The sequence below is a fragment of the Nuphar pumila genome, chromosome 2, assembly GCF_984573655.1.
Source record: "Nuphar pumila chromosome 2, dmNupPumi1.hap1.1, whole genome shotgun sequence".
In the NCBI taxonomy this organism is placed as follows: Eukaryota; Viridiplantae; Streptophyta; class Magnoliopsida; order Nymphaeales; family Nymphaeaceae; genus Nuphar; species Nuphar pumila.
Genome location: NC_143250.1, coordinates 132591777 through 132613516, shown reverse-complemented (window position 1 = coordinate 132613516; position 21740 = coordinate 132591777). Strand labels below are relative to the sequence as shown.

The following is a 21740-nucleotide window of genomic DNA, read 5'->3' as shown; positions in this document are numbered from 1 at the left end:
CATAGCTTGGGTCATAGGACCAATCACGTGGTGAAATCTTGAGTGGTGACTGCATCAAACAGCCGTGGAGTCCACACATCATTGCCATGTGATGGGTCACGAGGAGCCAAGTGAGATCATTGGATCTCGTCTACACTAAATCGGATAGCTTCTAATGTCTTCAGCAGCAGCATAATTAAGAGGGCTGCAAAGCCTGATCAGTAAAGTAGCACTGGAGTTCATTAGAGTCTAGCTATTATTTACTTCCTTTGGGCCGTCATGGTTATGATAAAAATACAACTATAGAGGGGCTAATAGGACCTGTGGACGTGACCTAAATAACAAACATGCACACGCACACACTACAGCTATTTGTGAAATGGTCACTAGGTTGGTGAATTTGTTAGTCTACCAAAAGCTTTGAACATTAACGTTGTGCTCTCTCTCTCTCAGAGAGAGTGTCATCGAACACCCTTCTAGTTCAATGCAAACCATTGATTTTGCGTGCACAACAAAGTTAATATCTAACAAGTTGTACAATTTCATATATATATATATATATATATATGTGTGTGTGTGTGTGTGTGTGTGTGTGTGTGTGTGTGAGAGAGAGAGAGAGAGAGAGAGAGAGAGAGAGAGAGAGAGAGAGAGAGTAATGTGTTCCTTAGGCCCCTTTTTTCGTTAGGTATAGTCCGTAGATGTGAACTAAAGATTTTGTTTAGTGGGAACCAACTTTTGGATGGCCGGAATCTAACCTGTATACAGGTTTTTCCGGTGATCTAAAATCAATGGCTATGAAGGTACCAGTTTTTTCCAGCTCATAAAAACATGTTTTTTTCATCCAAAAAACATGATTCAAGAGTCTATTCCCACTAAATCGAGCATGCTAAACACATCTAAGGGTTCAGATCTATCATAAAACACTTAGGAACTACCCATTTCTCTCTCTCTCTCTCTCTCTTTATATATATATATATATATATATATATATATATATATATATATATATATATATATATATATATATATGAAACACGGTAATGTTGGATGCTCAATGAGTGTCCGATTTGCACAGAAGAAAAAAAAGCTTTAATGGTGGTCAGCGACTGCCCACGAAAGCCTTGGAGGTCTTTAGCGGCATGCACAACTGCCACTGGGCTACTCCCTTTTGCAATATGCAGATCACATATTATTCTACATAAACATCTCCTCTGATAATAATATCGCTATTATCACAGAAGGCAAAGTGCAGGAGTCAGTAAGGATGCCAACCATGATACCAGACTCAAGATCCCTTAAGGAAGATGCATGGGCCTCAATCTTCCTTCAATCAAATAATGTCTTAATAAGGACACTGAGTACTGGAAGACTGTTGGGTTCTCCAACCAGAAAGAGCAGTCACATGCCAAAATCAAAAAGTGTGCACTTGATGATCGGTGCAGATGAGATGGATGTTAATGGTCGAGGGAGCATTATGGATGACTATGGGTTAACCTTCACGAAGGATCCTAGGACTGATCTCAGATACCCATTCTCCATAGAAGGGGTACAGATGCCTTCAAATGCAGTTGCAAATAAAAGGGACCCAGAAGAGAATGGTAAGAGAAATGTGGTGCATTGTTATCTCTAGGACCTGTGAAAACATTAATAGTATAGCATTTGTATCTTTGTTCACTGATTCTCTTTATTTTGTCTACTCAACTCATCATCATCAATTTAGCTCATTAAGTACCACGATATTTGGTGCTCAACAGTGCAAGATGGAGAAAGTGATAATCCAGCCGCAGGGTCCGAGGAGGATTTGGAGTCATGTAAAGAGAAGTTATCACAGATGAATATAGCGATGCCAATCGTTCTCAAGGTAACGCATATTGCAGTGAAGATTAAACCTCTGCTTGTCTCCACTTTATTATCAAAACACTAGTTCCCAAATAAATTGATGTATCACTAGTATCAACTTGAGATTCATGCAACTGAACTTGTTATTGACTCTGGAACCACAGGCTTCTACCTCCAGAAGCCCAGCCATGACTCAAAAATATGTTTGTAATTGGTGAGCCTGTTTTGTATTGCAGTTCTGGGATGTTAAATATAGAGTGGTGGAGAAGGGAGTAAGTAGAAAATCATGTCATGAAAAATGCATACTTGATGGAATCACAGGTTCAGTATATCCAGGTGAAGTTATGGCTCTTATGGGACCATCAGGAGGTGGCAAGACAACCCTTCTCAATCTCCTAAGTGGAAGGGTCAAAAGCAACGTATCTGGTGGCACCATCACATACAATGATCAACCCTATTCAAAGTCACTCAGACGAAGGCAAGAACCATACATTATTTGATATTTCTGACAACACACAAAGATAAGCCAGTATTTGATTTATCTTATCTGTTGGTCATCTTAAAAAACCACACGTGCTAAGCAGAGTGTGATGACTACCAAAATAAAGATAGAGAAGAGGCCAAAGCTCTTCTTCAAAGCCCTCCACCCAGGAAACTCTTTGTTTTCATTTTTCTTATTCTGAAAGTTCGAGCATAGGGAGAAGTGAGGGTAGTCCTACCACCCAAACTTTACTTGGAACCTGGCATCACTTGGGCCAGGTCTTTCATCATGAGTGAAAAACAAATAAGAAAAAGAATAGAAAGGAATGTTATATAAAATATAGACATAGATTTACTCAAAGGACACAATATATATCATTGATAACATCATTATCAAATCTCATGATAACACTTAATGGGTATTTTCTGATCATTAGATGCATTTCAAAATACAAGGTTTGAAAAATAAGCAAACTCCAGTCTTCAAAAAAAGAAAAAAAAAGCAGCAACTCCATACCTGTACATGTTGCACATTATGAAATAGATCTGGACTACAGACCTGACATGAAATCCTGCTCTATCTGACATAGACATGGTGAAATCAAGTCAAGCAACAAGTTATGAGTCAATGCACAAACTTCATTATAGATGCCAGTAAAAAGTGTGCTAAATGGTTTACGTGCAATTGTGCTCCAGGATTGGCTTCGTGCTGCAAGAGGATGTAGTATTTCCCCATTTAACTGTAAAAGAGACCCTCACATATGCAGCTCTCCTCAGGCTCCCCAAAACTTTAACCAAACAGCAGGAGGAAAGAGCCATGGATGTCCTCTGTGAGGTTGGACTTGAGAGGTAAATGGTTTTTCACCTTTTGTTCATCCCTAACATTAAGACAACCCTTGATTTCAAACAGTTGTCATATTTAACCAGTCAGAGAGATGAGAATTGTGCTTTGTGTGTGTGTGTGCACACACATGTATCTAGGCTACAGTGAAACTCATGCAGCATGGTTGCTACCAGAGTTGACTGAAGTTTCATAGATAGGTGGGAAGCGTGCTTCCTGGACACTCGCTTAGGAAGCATGAAACTCCTTGCTTCTGAAACTTGATAGGAATCTCGATTCTTCTATGCTTCCCATACGTTTCTTTCTTATTTTCCTACGCGTTTCTATCTTATTTTCTTACATGATTTCTATGTGCTTCTCTCATGCTTCTTTTCATGTTTTTCATGTGCTTTCTTTCACATTTCTCACACACTTCTCATATACTTTCTTTAAATTGGCAACCATAATTTTTAGATTTCAAAAAGAATTTAATTCTTACACTATAAAGTCACAAAATTTAAGAATAGTCATTTTTATTTTAGTTTTTATTCCCTTCTCCTTTGATTAATATTTTGCTTCCCACTAGATCCCATATCACTTCTTTTTTTATTCCTATTTTTCTTTTAAATTGATTCCTCACTTCCCACTTCTTATAAATTTTAAAATATCTTGCTTCCGCTTCTTGTTTCGTTTCCCGCTTCCGCTTCTAGTTTGGTAACCTCAGTTCCTAGAGCCTTTGCATTGTGCAAACTGCAAGATAATACTAATAAAAAAAATTTAGGTGCCAAGATACAATAATTGGAGGTCAATTCATAAGAGGAATTTCTGGTGGTGAAAGGAAAAGGGTCTGTATAGGTAGTGAGATACTTCTCAACCCTTCACTGCTCTTTCTAGATGAACCAACATCTGGCTTAGACTCAACAACAACAATGCGTATCATTCAAATGCTTCACAACATTGCCAAGGTATGAAGATCTCAAAGCACAATGTTACTTCTATAGATCTTGAGCATACTTTAGCTTCAAGCATCACCATTTCAGGCTGGGAGAACAGTGGTTACAACCATTCATCAACCATCAAGCAGACTGTTCCACAAATTTGATAAACTGATCCTACTGGGAAGAGGCAGTTTACTGTATTTTGGAAAGGCATCAGAAGCCATGATGTACTTCTCTTCCATTGGGTATTCTCCTCTAATAACTATGAATCCAGCAGAATTCTTGATTGATCTAGCCAATGGAAATACAAATGATAAATCAATCCCATCAGATTTCGATAAAAGGGCACTTCCTGAGAACCTTAAATTTAGAAAACAACATGGCAAGCCATCACCAGAAGATGTTCAACAGGTATACAGCAAAGTACAACTATTACATAGTAAAGACACATGCATAATGCATCTGCATGCCTTCATCTTGCAATATTTCCATTATTCACTTCTTTGACAGTAGAAGAATGAACCTCTTTTGTTACTGATGCAGTATCTAATGGAGGCTTATGAAACATTAGTTGCCCACACAGAGAAGAAGAAGCTTCTAAGACCAACAGCTAGAATCACAGACTGCAAAACACTGTTGCTGTCAACAGCAGGAGAGTGGGAAGCAAACTGGTGGGAGCAGTATTCCATTCTTTTCTGGAGAGGACTAAAAGAAAGATGGCATGATTATCTTAGTTGGATGCGTATCACCCATGTTATATCTATAGCATTTTTACTCGGTTTGCTATGGTGGCACTCTGAGGTTTCATCAAGCAAGGAACCGCAAGATCAGGTCAGAAACATTTAACTCTACCATTTACAATCATAGCAATGGAAACTGGGAAAGTCATTAGAACATGTGCAAACATCTTAATCAACATATGAAATATATGATCAAAAGCTGATATTCAAGATGATAAGATATAACTAAGATCTCCATAAAGAATGAGATTTTAGACAAGGACTGATAGAAAGAATGAATTCAAATGTAATAGATGTAAGATGTAACACATTTGGCATCCAAATAAAAATCAAACATGAAAGTGCTCAATAGTTATGTAAAAAATGATTTGGATACCTGAGAATATCACGAGAATTTTGTTGAATTTATTGTGATGCTGAAAATATAGAAAAGAATGAGGTAACTTTGTGTATCAAGAAATTAAGTTTGTCATACAGCTTTTGAATCAGTCACTGGCATATGTTTCAGTGCTGACCTTAAACAGGTTTTTCCCAGGACATAAATAAAAATGGTAGCTTTTCTGGGAAAATCTTAAGAGATTTTAGAAAACAACTAACAATAATTGAAAAATAAAAACAGAGACAAATGAATTTTTCAAAAACATCATGACAATAACATGAAAACACAAGATAATATTTTTACTATTTTCAGTATATACACATATATAAATATATACATATAAACATAAATAAATAATTATATATGTATATATATTTTTATTTATATGTATATGCATGTGTGTATGTATATATACAAACAAACAAATACATATATATATAGATATATATATGATAGTAAATAATGATAATAGAGTTTTCACACATGATACTTGCAAATTTCCCAAGAGATCCTTGCTATGTACTTGTTTCTGTGTGTGACTGTGTGTTTGCTTACACAGCACTTCAATTCAGTTTCTCTCTCTCTCTCTCTTGGTATATATATATATATATATATATATATATATATATATAAAGTTATAAATGTTTATGTTTTTGATAAAACAATGATCTGATTCTAACTATGAAAGCATGCAGGCAGGGCTTCTTTTCTTCATTTCAGTGTTCTGGGGCTTCTTTCCTGTATTCACCGCCATCTTCACATTCCCACAGGAGAAAGCAATGCTAGCTAAAGAAAGATCTGTTGGAATGTACAGGCTGAGTGCATATTTCTTGGCCAGAAGCATGAGTGATCTACCTTTGGATCTCATCTTACCTGTAGCATTCCTATTGATTGTGTACTTCATGGTGGGCTTAAAATTAAGCATTACAGCCTTTTTTCTAAGCATGCTTACCGTGTTTCTCAATGTTATGGCTGCCCAAGTAAGTAACTGATACCCTACTCACTAACCTGAACAATAGACATTGCTGTTCAGGTTCTAGAAAAGCAGAAAGGCCAAATAGCCAGTAATTTAGCTTGATCATAGTGATTGCACTTCTGAATACCTTGATGGTTGTGATTTTAGGCGGTTAAGCTGTCTCAGTTAATGACACTGATTTAACATGGTTTTAGCAGGGCCTGGGACAGGCGATAGGTGCTTCTGTTATGGACCTGAAGACAGCAACAACTCTCGCTTCTGTGATTGTCATGACCTTCATGTTGGCTGCAGGGTTTTTTGTACAGGTTATACCTCCCATGCACCTATTCAAACTTGAACCTATGACATACTTGAATGCATGAAGAAGCTTTTCTGGTGTCTTTTATGTCCATGCATGAATTCAAGCATCTACGAAAACATGTTTGATATTGTCTGATAGAGTACTTTTTCTCTGAATTTCAACAATGTCAAAATCTCAAACATTAGAAGAAGAGTCATGGGTGGAACACCTTTTGGGTATAATGTGCTTAAAAAGGTCATGTGTTAAAAGCAGATGGTTTAGATATATGGCACATCATAGGAAGAAGATCCCAAATCAATTTGTTAGGTTTGTCCTGTACACATTTTTTACACTTTGCTTGGCATGTAGACATTACTGCATGGCATTAAAAATGTTCAATGACCACACTTTACTAAGTTCTCGCAACATAATCGTAGCTTATTGGCTGTCCGTGCTTGTGATGGCAGAGAGTACCAGTCTTCATATCATGGATACGCTACATCTCCTTCAACTATCACACCTACAGGTTACTTCTCAAGGTCCAATACAATTGCTCAGGCTCAAATACAAAATTCTGCACAATTCCCTACATCAAAGGACTAGGGTTGGATTCTGGTGGAAAGGAGGTAGCTGCACTGATCACAATGGTCTTTGGGTATCGGCTCCTGGCTTATATTTTCCTAAGTCGAATGAAATTAAGCAAAGGGATCTAGTTGTTAATTTGTAATCAGAAAGCAGATGCCCAAGCCAATGGACCCTCCAATTTTGGGGCTGCTGGTAAGAATCTGCATTTAGTGGTTCATGAATGCTGCATCAATAAGTGTATTTTCACTTATCAGTTTCTTGATATGGTCAACTAGTGATCAGGAAACCAAATTGCAGTAATGAAATCCTGTTTAACATGATACATTTCATATTTGTGAAATTTCACTATAGCAGATTATGTTACCTCAACCTGTTAACATGATACATTTCATATATTGCAAAGTTTCAGTATAGCAGATTATGTCAGCTCAACACATTTTTGCATCAGCACTGTTGAAGATTGACCCTGATACTCAAATAATTAACAAAGCAAGACAAATGGCAACAATCGAGCAACACCTTCAGCAAGTTCATAAGCTTCACCACTACTGACACTTCAATTTCAATTCAGTTTTATTATTTGATGTTTTTAATTGTAGTGATTTGTTCAAGAGTTTGCACCGGAGCTGGTATCCATGTTTTATTGCTTTAGGTTAAGCATTTATTTACACACACACACACACGTGCGCGCGTACGTGCGTGAGAGTGCATCTGTCTGTATATGGCCGTGTCCCTGTTTCCTAATTGTGGAGAACTGCCATGCACCAATGGAACTCTACTACCACCACTCGCACTTAGTTTGAAGCCTTGTGCTGGCCCTAGAACAACACAAGTCATTACTGCTGGCCGAATGAAGCTTGTGCTATAGGCATTTTGAGCTTCTCAATCACAAACACTTACAGCTCCAAGGGAACCCCACAATCACCATCTCCATCCGCAACACCTCTAGTTAAGTGGACCTTTATCTAACCAAACTCTCAAATTTGAGATCGACATTTCCACTATATAAACAACACTTGATTAGTTATCTTTTTTGAATATTAACACTTGATTAGTTATCGAGCTTCCAAATAATAAACATTCACGTAGAAAAGCGCCAATAAACCCCACCAGCACCACCTCTATCAGCGATTCAGCTTCTACAAAATCTTATCAACCAAACAACTCATTTACTCAAGATGGAACATTTCCATATTAACATCTCGCGAGAAACCATCAAATGGGTACTCCAAAAACCATCGCAAAACCTCAATTCTTGATCATTGGCAAACTAATAATTCTTCAACCAATGGTAATATGCGCCACCAAATAAAAAGCTAACAAAATGGTATCTTAAAAATAATCGTAAAAACTCAAATTTGATCAATTCAATACAAAGACCGTATCTACATGCAGATCAGACAACTACAACAAGAAAAAAGCAACACCGCAAAAAGAAAAAAAAAGGAAGAAAAACAGAGAAATCGTAAATCCAAGGAGAGATAACCTATTCCAGAGGAAAAAAAACTTGGAAAACGTCAGAATCACCGTTCCAGCATAATATTTCCTTCCGAGTTCGAGAAGAGAACGGCGAGTGACACCTCCGACGCTCTCCAACGCTCGAGCTTTTACCTCCGTTCCCGTTCTGAACGGCTCGGATCCGGTATCTGCACTAAGGTTCGGATCCGAGATTATAGAACCAACCCGGTTCGGGGTCATAATGGACCTAGCATATGCAAACCAAACGGGGCATGGATAGATAAACACAGACCCGTTGAATTATTTAATATTTGAGTAGAAGGTAGCTGCCTACTCGATCCCTGCCTACCGTAAGCCTAAAGTTTTTTTTTTCATGTTTTTCTCAAATGTATTCCACATGCTTAATTTTACAGGAACAGGCTCTTGGATCATCCGGTCTAGACATGTGAGTAGGTTTTTATTATGTTTGAAAATTGATGGTTTATAATTTTTATAAATATTTAATCTAAAAAATTCGTATTTTTTTTTATAGAAAAACACAATCCAAGTATTGTTTTCTAGCAAATTGACCAGGCTGAACACGTTAACAAGGTAGTCTCTTAGCTTTGGTAGGCATCTAATGTTTTTTTTTTATATTAAAAAATAGTGAATCTTAATCAGAACTCAATTTGGACCAAGTCTGGTATGAAATTTCAAATCTATACACTACTTGGACCCTATTGGAACGGAATTGCAAGTAAACCTATTTCATTATTACTGAACATCTTGGATGATTAAATCCTCGTTTGTTCACCACCTTTTTTAAGATCTTGAATTGGCTCCGTAACTGCTGAACTCATGCTGTCGATCGAGCAGCGTGGTTAAGCCAATGACCTGGCTATGGACCGTCTTACTCAAAGAGGAAAGTAACCAACTTAAAAGAAGTTGGTCCTATCGGTGCCATTAATTAGACATAAGTTAGATTCAAGGTGTTTTTTTTTCTAGGTTCAGCTAGCTTAAATTTTTTCAGGCAAGGATTAGATCAATTTATAAATCCAATGATGTCATAACTTTTTAACAAGGGGATAAACAAGGATTTCCATAACAAGAAGTTATCATTTAATAACTTGATAATAAAAAAATATTAATGATTTGTTGAAACAAGAAAAGTAAAGATAATATTACCAAGCATGTTGTTGTAATTCTTTGGTTGCTCCATGATCCACATATCGATTGAGCTCTGATACCATAAATAAACATGCAAAGAGAAGAGAGAGAAATATAATCAGACTTAACATGGCTCGGTTCCTCTAAGAGAATCTACATTCACGATGAGAAACTTCTTTTGGAATATGGATCATATCCAACTTGATGTGACTCATGAAAGTTACAGAGCAGTTATTGCAACTGCTCATGCAGGGTAACTACTGATTGTGGTAACCTCCCACTACAGCCTCCCAACGATAGGGTGAGGAGGACCCTGAAATGACACCTTTGGTTGCACTCATCAAGCAACCATGCCTCTTTATAGACTTCTGTAGTAGGAGGCTACCGCAATCAGTGATAACTGCCCGGTAACTCTCATGATGTACCCATGTCAAACCGGGTCAACACTCAATGGTGAGGTGGTCTAGTTTTTTATTACATTTATATCAATTGTATAATTACCACATGTTCCCTCCTAGGACTCCTATCAACTTTAAAATCTTCATAAGTCCTATTACAGTTAGGGAGAGAAGATGAAATTATATCTTTATTAGATATCACATTTTCTTCTTTAATAGTCTTTCTATCTTCATTAGACATCCTATTTTGTTCTACAACCTTCTTTCCCTCAAGAGTCGCCTTAATACGATTCCTTGGATAATAAGTTTGCTTCACATAATTCCTTGAACCAGACATATTCAGTTCACTTTCCTTGACACACCCATTACACATGCACTTCTCTTTTTTTCTTTTTTCCCATGTAGCTAATCCAAGGGAAAACCTGGTTCTCATTAGCCACAGCCAGGATGAGTGTGGACCCAATTGGCCTAGTGCAAACTTCCATCACTAAAACTATTGAGGTCCATAGTCTTAGTTTCGCCCTTATGGCAAAGGATTACACACCCTGAATATCGAACTAGTGTTGTCCTTCAACTTGGATGATTTCAAAACTAGCTCACCTAGCCAAGTGTTTCGAGCCCTTTAAGCATCCATATGAACTTCTTACCGCAGGGTCACACCAAATTTTCATGGTGAACCAACACCAAATGCAATCTAATTCATCTTTCTTTTAAATTTTTATTAGAGAGACAGGTCCACCAATCAATGGTCCAGATCTATATAAGAAAATTGACTCACATAAGGAAGTGGGTGTGCATGGAACCCTCCAGAATCAACATAATATCAAGGTTGGATCTAGGCATCGTAACATAGAAGGAAACATTCTTGATATAGTAGAGAGTTGTTTGGAAACTAAGGATGTACAACCTTTTTCTCATATTGTGTACATGATATATTTATCTTACACAACCTCATCTCTCATGTAGAACTAAAAAGAGAGAAATAAGAGAAAAGCCTTGATCATGGACGTAGGTTCAATCATTTAAACAAACCACCTTACATGTGTGTGCCTTTGTTATTGTGTTTCTTATTCATAACTCGTTGTTATGGTATTAGAGATTTAAATTCTGATTCTGTAAGGCATGTGGGTTTTCATGGTGTGCGAGTTTGATTCATTTTCTTAGTCATGTTTGCAATAGTATTGAAGTCATCTCTGTTTGATCAATTTGCATGGCTGCTATTGTTGTTCATCCTACCAGTCTTGCTCTTCAATTTATTCAAGTTGCTCTTCACTTTATTCAAGTTGCTATAGAGATACCGAAAATCCAAGGCAATAAAGGTATCAACTCATCTACTTTTTGTTATTCCTTCCACGTCCAACCTTAGATACTTTCTTTCTACTAAGTTATCTTCAAATAACAATTTGGTGTAGGAATCTCAGTTTATTTTCTTAATTAATACATATTATTTGATAGGATATATTGATGGTATGAAACCTAAACCGTCCAAGTTTAAGGCTGGTTTAGAAACAACTAAATACTGAATATATTACTTGGTTGAAATAAAATCAATTAGTGATCAATTGGATTATATTTTTCCATAATAGAAATCATTCACAGCCAGGTAGTTGGTCTTACCAGCTCCTTCGAAGTTTGATAAGCTCTTAATAAGACCTATGTTGCACATTCAAGAGCTAGAGTCATGCATCTCAAGAAACTATTACAAGATTTAAAAAAAAAGCAATGGCTTTATTGGTGTTTTTTTTAAAGGCTAAATTGACTGCACAACAGTTGGCCAGTGCTTCTCTACCTATCTCAGGTGAAGATTTAATTCTTCAAATCCTTATAGGACTCCCAACTAGTTATGTTTCCTTTAAGACGTCTATATCCACTGGATCTAATCTAATTATATTGAGGGTGTTCATACTCTTTTGCTCAATGAAGAAGTCATAATGATGGATCAAGAAAATCCATATGAGACGTTGAATCCTTCTACTAATATTATAACGCTCCGCCTTGACTCAAAGGATTTTTTTTTTTGAAACACAATGGAAGATTTATTTGAACCAATTTGAAACCATTCTCAAACTTGAGCTCATCGACATCTGTCCGCCTATTTCAACAAAACTAAAAAGTGAAAGAAAATGAAGCGTAAAAAATATCATGTCTCAACACAATTCTACAATCCCTTACTAAGTCTCAACAGGCAAACAACATAACAAATAGTGGTTACAATATAATCTGTGTAACCTTTACATCATCCTATGATGATGTGAGCATAAAAATCATACACATACAATGCATGCTTACTTTGATGTGTACATAAGCAAACCATTCATACACGTTCTCGTGCGTATATCAAATATATAATATACACATACATTTATGCGTACATAAGCATACAATTCATACATACTCTTATGCACACATATAATTCAAACATATAATCATATGTACCTGTATTTATGCATAGGTCATTCGAGCATATAACTCTCACATACCAATCCATGCATACAGTTAACATCTATTTCATTTAAATATGCAATTAGGCTCACCCCTACCTCAAGCATACAATTATATATGTATTACATTTAACCATGAGATCATACTTGCAAAAGTTTATGCATACAATTATGCAAACATAACATGACTCACCTTATGCATAAATATTTCTCCTGTCTTTTTATTTAACTTTTTTTTGCAATTATGCTATGCTTACAAACACCAAACCTTAAATTTTATCATACTATCCCCGAACATTATGTCTGACCAACTGTGGGTACTTAGGCCTCCTTGGAGGTGTTCATTCACAAAAATTATTTTTTTCACATTTTAATTTCCTAGAGAATAATAGACTAGCATTAGAGTATGGGACACATCGTCCCTCATACTGAAACGCCATTGACACACTTCTATCATCATATAGTTATAACTCATACTCTATTACATGTATTGGAGTAAAAAGTTCCCTTAAACCGTCATGGTAGGGGAAAAATTCATATTTGACCTGACATGACTGCCTTAGTCCATGTTCAATAGGACAAAAATTCTCATAGGGTTGGTGTAGACATAGGTTTACATTTGACCCACTTGATCGACCTCAATAATACAAGTCAATGTCACCTCATCTTTTAGAGTGTGATTATTAGTACAATTTTTTTTGTCTTTCAAAAACTTTTTTTTTAATGCATGTCATTTCACACAGTAAACGTACATGCTAGGCAATATCATGTCAACAATTGCACTCAAGTCAATATGCATAAATTTCGTGTTATTCAATAATGCATATCATGCATCACATTTGCCAGACTTACAGATTAAATCATAAATAGCAGAAATTGAACACAATAAGCAATAAGTTGGGTGAATACCTATAAATTCATGTCATTCATTCATGCACTTCATGCATCACATCATATTTGACACACATTCATATTTCAACTTGAATGACATAAAATTTAACAAACAAACACTTGGGTCAATACCCATCAAATTAATGTTATTTGACCACACACCTTGTACATAAATCATATGTGTCATACTTGTAAGATTTAAAGCATAAATAAACAATTTTTTATACAAAATAAGTATTTGAGTCAATACATAATATGAAACATGCCTTTTGAACATGCCCCATATATATAACTCACCATTTGCCACATTCGTAAATATCAAACACGTATTACAAGGTTTCATATTTGAAACCATCATAAAAAGGTCGATACCCGTTACATATTTAAAATTCAAATCATTACAAATATGTCATCCATTCACACACACACACACACACACACACACACACACACACACACACACACACACACACACACACACACACACACATATATATATATATATATACTATCTGGCATAAGCAGATACCGTCTAATGTGTGCAATCAACTCTATGCAGTTAATTTCTTATGCATGTATCCATACATTTTTCTGTCTAATTTTATATATCATTCCACACATTGCATATAATTATAAACATACAACACATTTATTCGTATGCATGATGGTAGCATATACACACATCATATTACATAAGCATTTGTACATATGTCTTAGTTGCATGTGCACATATCACAACACAACAATATTTATATGTATGCCTCAACTGCATATGCATAAATTATATCACATCAATCATCATATATATGCCTTAATTGTATACATACGTATCACATCATAACAAAAACTGATATTTGCAAATCAACTCGATTGCATGTACCTCATGAATATCCCCATTCACTCAATTTTTTTGATGATGCGAAGCCTTATCCATGGCAATGCACCAATCAAACTAAGCACTAAGGAGCCCACCTGAGCGCAAGTGTGAGTGTATATTAGCCAACTAAGACACAATTCGTGAAGGAAACAAGCCATAATAAAAGCTCAACCTCAGAAAATGAGTGCAACAATGATATATACTTAAGGCACATACACACAAACACACATTCTCATACGTATGTCGAAATCACATACATATCAATTCATATTACACATTCAATGTGTATGCCTCAATGACATACACTTGTATACAACATAACTAAGGTTCACCATTACCTGCAACTGATTAACAATTAAATAGCAGTTTTATCTTTTATTGTTTAAGGTACAACATGCAAAACAATATACTTCAAATGCCGATTCTATGATTATACAACTTGTCCACCAAACCCGACTCCAGTTAGTTCGATAAAATGTTCCAACAATTATACGAACCCAAAAATGATCATTTTTGAGTTCTAAAAATATCAACATATATTTATTTATGCACCCCTTATATAATTAGGAACCTCGTAAGCATAGGAGAATCGTACGCCAAGCCTTGGTAAGGATTTGAGAATGATACCTTTAGAGACGTGTTCTTCGTTTAAGGATTTCCCAAACTTTTCAAATATGGCAAGTACTCTAAGTGATGGATCAATGATGCAAGGGGGCACAAGACAGTGAGGGAGACTAGTGCAGATCACGAGGCAATGTATGCGTAGGGTGGCAATAATGTGATTTCTGAGGTAGGGCACATGAGTTTTAAGGTATCCCATACAAATCATGAAGCAATGATGGTGATCCAACTACGACGGTATGGCAGCGACAATGAGTCTATTGTATGGCGTCAGCGAAGCCCACCCAATCCAGTGGTGGCGACAATGGTGGCACACCCGAATGCAAAAACAGAGAGAGAGAGAGAGAGAGAGAGAGAGAGAGAGAGAGAGAGAGAGAGAGAGGAGGTGATCCCAATGGTGGTGTCGTGCAACCAACGAAACAAGGGAGAGAGAGGGAAGTTCGGTGGTGCTCATGAAGGGAAAGAGAATGAGAGGGGGAGAGTGATGGTGGTGGCAGGAAAAGGTGGTCGACGACAACAACTCCTCAGTGATAGGTGAGTGGCTGGAGGGAGGGTGGCATCGGTTGGCTCCGATGGGTGGTGAGGGAGACGGTGATGGTAAGTCATGGGGTGGGGGGTCGTCAAAGAGGAAAGCAAAGGGGAGAGGGTTGATTTACATGAAAGGGGGAGAAGAGAGAGGGGAGAGAGTAAGAAGGAGATTAGGAGAGAGTTATGAGAGAAAATAGAGAGAAATGAAAGAGATAAGGGAGAGAGGGGTCGTGAGAGAAGAAAGAGGAAACTTCATGGAAAAGGGGGGGAGGGAGAGAGAGAGGAAGAAAGGGGCTGCCATATGGCAGCTCCCCATTGGTTGGGGTCCCCTCCATGGGGAATTACCTCTGTGCCCCTCCTCTTTCTCTTTTTTTCTTTTTTTTTTAAAATTTATTTCCTGAAATGCCCCTATCCTCTTTTTTTCCTTCGTAAATATCCCTTCGGGCTTGGGTCATTTGGATCTCGATCCAAACTTTGGATACGTACCTGATATGCTTTCGAACAAACAAGTTTTTTGGATTTTTTGTCAATCTGAATCCTGTACAAATCGATCCTCTGGAGTTTGTACCACTCTATCTCTGGTTCAGACCAGATATCTTAGGTCTGGTTCATTCCAACCTGTATCTAACTCAAATTTGATGGGTTTGGGTCGCTCCCAGGTTCAAACTTACGTAAAAATTCTAAATTTATATATATTTAAAAATTTTCAAGTATTACAAATATTGTGCAAAGACATAACCAAAGAAATCAATATAATGATCGAAATAATAGGAAATTTCATGGAAGATATCAAAATAATCAAAATTGGTCTAGAAGTCATGGTCATTGCCAATTCAATTATTAAGGAAGGAATTATCAACCTCAACACCAAGAGAATCAAACACAATGCAATATTTTGTCAAGCGTGTGACAAGCCTAGTCACACAACTCATTAATTCACTAAATATGCCTTGTTATTTCAAGCTTTGAATCCACATGCATATCATGCAATGCCTGTTATTTTTGGAGATGATAGCTAATACTTGGATTCAGGTGCCACCCATCATGTTACAAATAATTTGAGCAACTTGACTTTGCGATCAAAGTGGGCAAGGAAACTTTCAAAATTGGAAATGGTGCAAGTTTGAATATTCATCATATTGGTTCTTTCAAGTTATTTTTTTCAAATTTAGAATTTTCTTTAAATGATGTGCTTTATGTTTGGCCAAAGGCACAAATAATTGTACGTGGACTCTAACCCAAATGCGAAAAGCTTATCATGTGGTGGCAAAGAAATTTTGATTGGTGGAAGGGTCTTTATAGACAGGTGACATCAAAGATCCAGACATCCTTCTCTTCAAGTGGTTCATAAAATTTTGGATAATCATGATATATCGCATGGAGCTAAAACTCAATTTGATGTGTGACGACTTATTAGAAAGAAAAAAAACCACAATTTTGCCTTTTTCAAGTTCTTCTTCAGTTTTGGGATCTTTATATTTGATCTATTCAGATGTGTGGAGATTATCACCAATAGTTTTTTTAACTTGGTTTTAGATATTGTGTGCATTTTATGGATGCTTATTTAAAATACCTGGATATATATGATTTCTCAAAAATCTGAAGTACTTCCTATTTGCCAAAAATTCAAGGCCTATGTTGAAAACAATATGGGGTGCATGTGGTATTGGACATTGAATTTTGTGTCTACATATTGATAAACAAAATGGCTCAGTTGAAAGAAAACATAGGCATATAGTTGACTATGGTCCATCTTTTATGGCTGAATTTAGTGTTTTAGTTTATTTGATTAATCATTTTCTATCATCCCCTACAGGGTCCAAGACTTCAATGAAATTTCTTATTAAGGCTACTCCTAATTGTGAAATGATTAAAATATTTGGTTGTGCATCCTTTCCTTGTTTACGATTATACCGAAAACATAATTTAGATTATAACTCTGAGTTATGTGTGTTTATTGGATATTGCATCTTTCATCGTGGATTTTATTGCCTTAATTTGAAAAATTAGAAAAATTTTGATCTCACATCATATTTTTTTTTATGAATCCCACTTTCTCTTTAAAAACAACTTGAAATTCCACTAGAGGGGGGGGTGAATAGTGAAATACGATGCAGATCGATAAAATAAAAATATAAGGCAATAAGGCACAACACAATAAACACAAGATTTATACTGGTTCGGTCGAGTTACTGACCTACATCCAGTCCCCAAGTAAAACACTTGAGCCTTCCACTATAAAATCCGTGTTACGGGATAAATAGTACAACACCCTCTTCCTCAGAGGTCTACTTCTCTCAACAGAGAAGGGAAACACCCTCTTCCTCAGAGGTCTACTTCTCTCAACAGAGAAGGAAAACACCCTCTTTCTCAGAGGTCTACTTCTCTCAACAGAGAAGGGAAACACCCTCTTCCTCAGAGGTCTACTTCTCTCAACAGAGAAGGGAAACACCCTCTTCCTCGGAGGTCTACTTCTCTCAACAGAGAAGGAAAAACACCCTTTTTCACAGAGGTCTACTTCTCTCAACAGAGAAGGGATACAGCAGAGATCAGAAAGTTACAACACTTTCCTATAGAACCTTCAGAATGATATGCAGAGTATGAATGCACGTATGAAGATTCTCAGAATGTTCTTTTTCTTTTCTTACACACTCTTGTATTTTTCTGAGAGCTTTTCTTGACTTTTTCTCTTTTTTTTTCTCTTTCTTTTTCTAAGCTCTTTTCTCAGAGTGTCAAGCAGGAATTTTTCTCGTTGAAAGCTTGCTTGTCTTTTCACACTATTGTGTTTGTATATATATAGTCTTTAGAAAACTAGTCGTTGTCTTTTTGAAATGATTGTCCTTTTGGGATATGAGAGGTCAGGTCATTTCAAAAACAACTTAGTGTGAAAAAGATAAGTGTACTATATTGCTTTTTCAAAAAGTCTTCTTTCCATACAAAGCATTTTTGGAGTACACTATTCATTGGTGTATTTTAAATGAGTTATTCTTTGTCTTAGGTCTTTTCTCATAATAAATGTTCTGTAGTATTTTTGAACGTTGAAGTGTAGTTTATCATGTAGTTTTGTCTTTACTCAATTTAATAGTTTGTAGTACATTGAACGTTGGAATATATTCTATCATGTAATTTTGTTTTTACTCAATTTAATGAATATTAGTATATTAATATTTTTCTTACAAGTCGTCACTTATAATAAATGTATGTAAGTGTGATAAATGTTTGTTGAGTACTTTATTTATAAATGGTCATTTCTTAAAAGCTTTTTGGAATAGCATTTAATGTTTACAGAAGGAATGATGACTTTAAGTAAGTCGACATTCTTGAGTGTGGGTTTTATTTATAAATAAATAGTCATTTCTCAAATGCTTTTTGAGGTGGCATTTAATGCTTAAAGAAATAAATGGTCATTTCTTATTTAAATAAAATAATATTTATTTTCTCAAATCGTCAATTCTAAAATGAATGGTTGTGAAGTATACTAAATGCTTGAGTAATACTTATATTACAAATAGTCATTTCTCAAATAAATGCTTGTGTATTATCTTTTCATAATTTGTCTTTTCTTACATAAATGTTTATGTATTATGAATCAAAATTTCTTACGTAAAAATTTGTGTATTATGAACTAATGCATTTTGTCTTTTCTTACATAAATCCTTATGTATTATGAACCAATACATCTTTTCACATTTTCTCTTTTCTTACATAAATGCTTATGTATTATGAACCAATACATCCTTTCACATTTTGTCTTTTCTTCATAAATGCTTATGTATTATGAACCAATACATCTTTTCACAATTTGTCTTTTCTTACATAAATGCTTATGTATTATGAACCAAAATTTCTTACGTAAATGTTTGTGTATTATGAATTAATTCATTTTGTCTTTTTCTTTCATATTTGAAATCATTAGCTTTTATATCTTTTCAAGTTGTCTTTTTCATAAATGCATGTTAGAAGGTACAATTAATGCTTTTGAAATCATGAGCTATTATATCTTGTCAAAATGACTTTTTCATAAATGCTTGTAAGAAAGTACAATTAATGCTTTTGAAATCATGAGCTATTATATCTTGTCAAAATGACTTTTTCATAAATGCTTGTAGGAAGTACAATGATTTGTTTCAAAAAGGTGTTTTTGAAATGCTACAATATACATAACGTATCCTTTTATGAAAGCTTAACTTTTTGTAAATAAATGGCTTGTATGATTTTAAAGCATATAGTCTAATATGAAATATGCATGCTTCTGAAGATTCTGTTACATATGACTCTAAAGAAGAAAAAAATCTTCATCTTGAGGTAGCCGATCTTCTTGGATAATCTTTATGAATGTATGGCCCATCAAGCTTTTTCTTCAAAGTAGTATGATTGCATCAAATAGTTGCACTTGATCAAGTTGTCTTCACTCTTCTTAAGTGAAATAACCTTGCATCAAATACTCGTTAAATACATAGCACATCATATCCAGTCATAATATAACATATTCAGTTTCACATATGAAAGCATATCATATTTATCATATCTCATGAAAGCATATCATGTATTTATCATGTATCATATATATGCATCATGAAAGCATATCATATTTATTATGTATCATCAAAACATAGTTTCTCAACACAATTTTCTTCTGATGTCTAAAACAAGCTTTTATCAACCATTATACCCATTCCTCTGCTCACTTCAACAGAGCTCTTGAACCCGCCTACCCAACTTAAACCTATACCAACCCCATCCCTTAGTTCTGCACATCTTTATGGATCCAAACATGATCAGTTGTCAACTATTCCACCTCTTCTACTTTAGGTTCATCTGCATATGATTATGGCCTCAATTTGATCATTGATCTAGGCATTTTACCTACCTCTTTCGAGCACTCCACCACCTATATTGTACCTTCTTTGTCAGTTCCCCCTCAATCACACTCCCATCATATAGTGACGCTCTCAAACTAGATCTCTTAAGACAAAACTTTTCTTGTCTAGTAAATATCCTATTTTCATGTCCTTTCTTAGTGAAATTGGCCAAGACGTTGAGCTTACCTCCTTTCAGTTTCTAATAAAAATCCATGATGGTGAAATACAATGGTTGATGAATTTAATGCTTTATTACATAATGTTTTTTCTATGGTTGTTTCTCATGATTGACAAATTCATTAGTTGGTTGTTCATAATATTTTTTTCACATGGCCATTTAGAGGAAGAAGTATACATGAGCCATCCATATTATGTTTATTAGCTTCAAAAGGCTCTTTATATATGGGCTTAAACAAGCCCTTAGATCTTGGTTTCAATGGCTCAATGACTTTCTTTTGTCTGTGAGTTTTGTAAGGTCTCATGTGGATTTATCCTTTTGTGTTCTGTAAGAAATCCAATGTGATTTATATGCTTATTTATGTGAATGACATTATTGTTACTAGAAACTCCCTCATGTCACTTATTTCTCAATTGACAAAGATTTCTCTTTGAAAGATCTTGGTCTATTACATTTTTTCTTAGATATTAAAGTTGTTGGCGACAAGGAAAACCTACTTTTATCTCAATACAAGTATATTTCAGAACTTTTGCAAAAAACAACTACTCTTGGTGCTAAACAAGTATCCACTGCTTTGCCTGTAAATTGTCGACTTGCTACTAACTTTGGTTTGGCCTTCTCTGATCCTATACTCTATCGTAATGTGGTTGGAGCATGCTAGTTTATCACTATTACTCCTTTTGTGTATGTCAATACATCGATCGTATTGCAATTGATCATTGGTTGGTAGTAAAGCAGATCCTTCACTGCTTGAAGTACACATTAGATAAGGCTTGTGTCTTTGTTCCTATAAATCATGGGTTTTGGCATCTTCTCTTATGCAGATTGGGCAAGATGCCATACTAATAGAAAATCTACTAGTGGATGTGTTGTTTTCTTTATGCAATCTATTTTCTTAGAGTTCTAGAAAATAACATTAAGTTTCTCACTCTAGTATGAAGGCCGATTATCGAGCCATTATTAATGGGGCAACTAAGGTTACATGGATTCACTTTCTTCTTCAATAATTGGGCATTTTCTACTAGCATCCTCCTGCATTATGGTGTAATAACTAGGGGTGGCAATCGGGTCGGGTTGGGGGGTCATGTCGGCGGGTCAACATACCTCAACACGAACCCGACCCGTTTATTAAACGGGTCGGCTGTGGCAAACACTAACACGACCCATTTATTAAATGGGTAACCCGACACGACACGGTTAACCCGTTTAATAAACGGGTTGGGTCGGGTAAACAGGTTGGCGGGTCGGGTTCGGGTAAACGGGTTGACCCGCCCGTCTAACCCGTTTATTAAACGGGTTGGCGGGTTGGCATAACCCTAACACG

General features: G+C 35.8%; 1 protein-coding gene across 1 annotated transcript; it reads left to right on the top strand.

Annotated features, from left to right (window-relative positions):
* Nucleotides 1-1780: 1780 nt before the first annotated feature.
* Nucleotides 1781-7144, top strand: LOC149847143 (ABC transporter G family member 22-like). Its single transcript, XM_089998320.1, has 9 exons — nucleotides 1781-1840; nucleotides 2055-2296; nucleotides 2995-3147; nucleotides 3900-4083; nucleotides 4159-4467; nucleotides 4600-4887; nucleotides 5871-6155; nucleotides 6349-6456; nucleotides 6899-7144. The coding sequence occupies exons 1-9, from the start codon at nucleotides 1811-1813 to the stop codon at nucleotides 7142-7144; spliced, it is 1845 nt and encodes a 614-aa protein (XP_089854446.1). The 5' UTR covers nucleotides 1781-1810.
* The last annotated feature ends 14596 nt before the right edge of the window (nucleotides 7145-21740 follow it).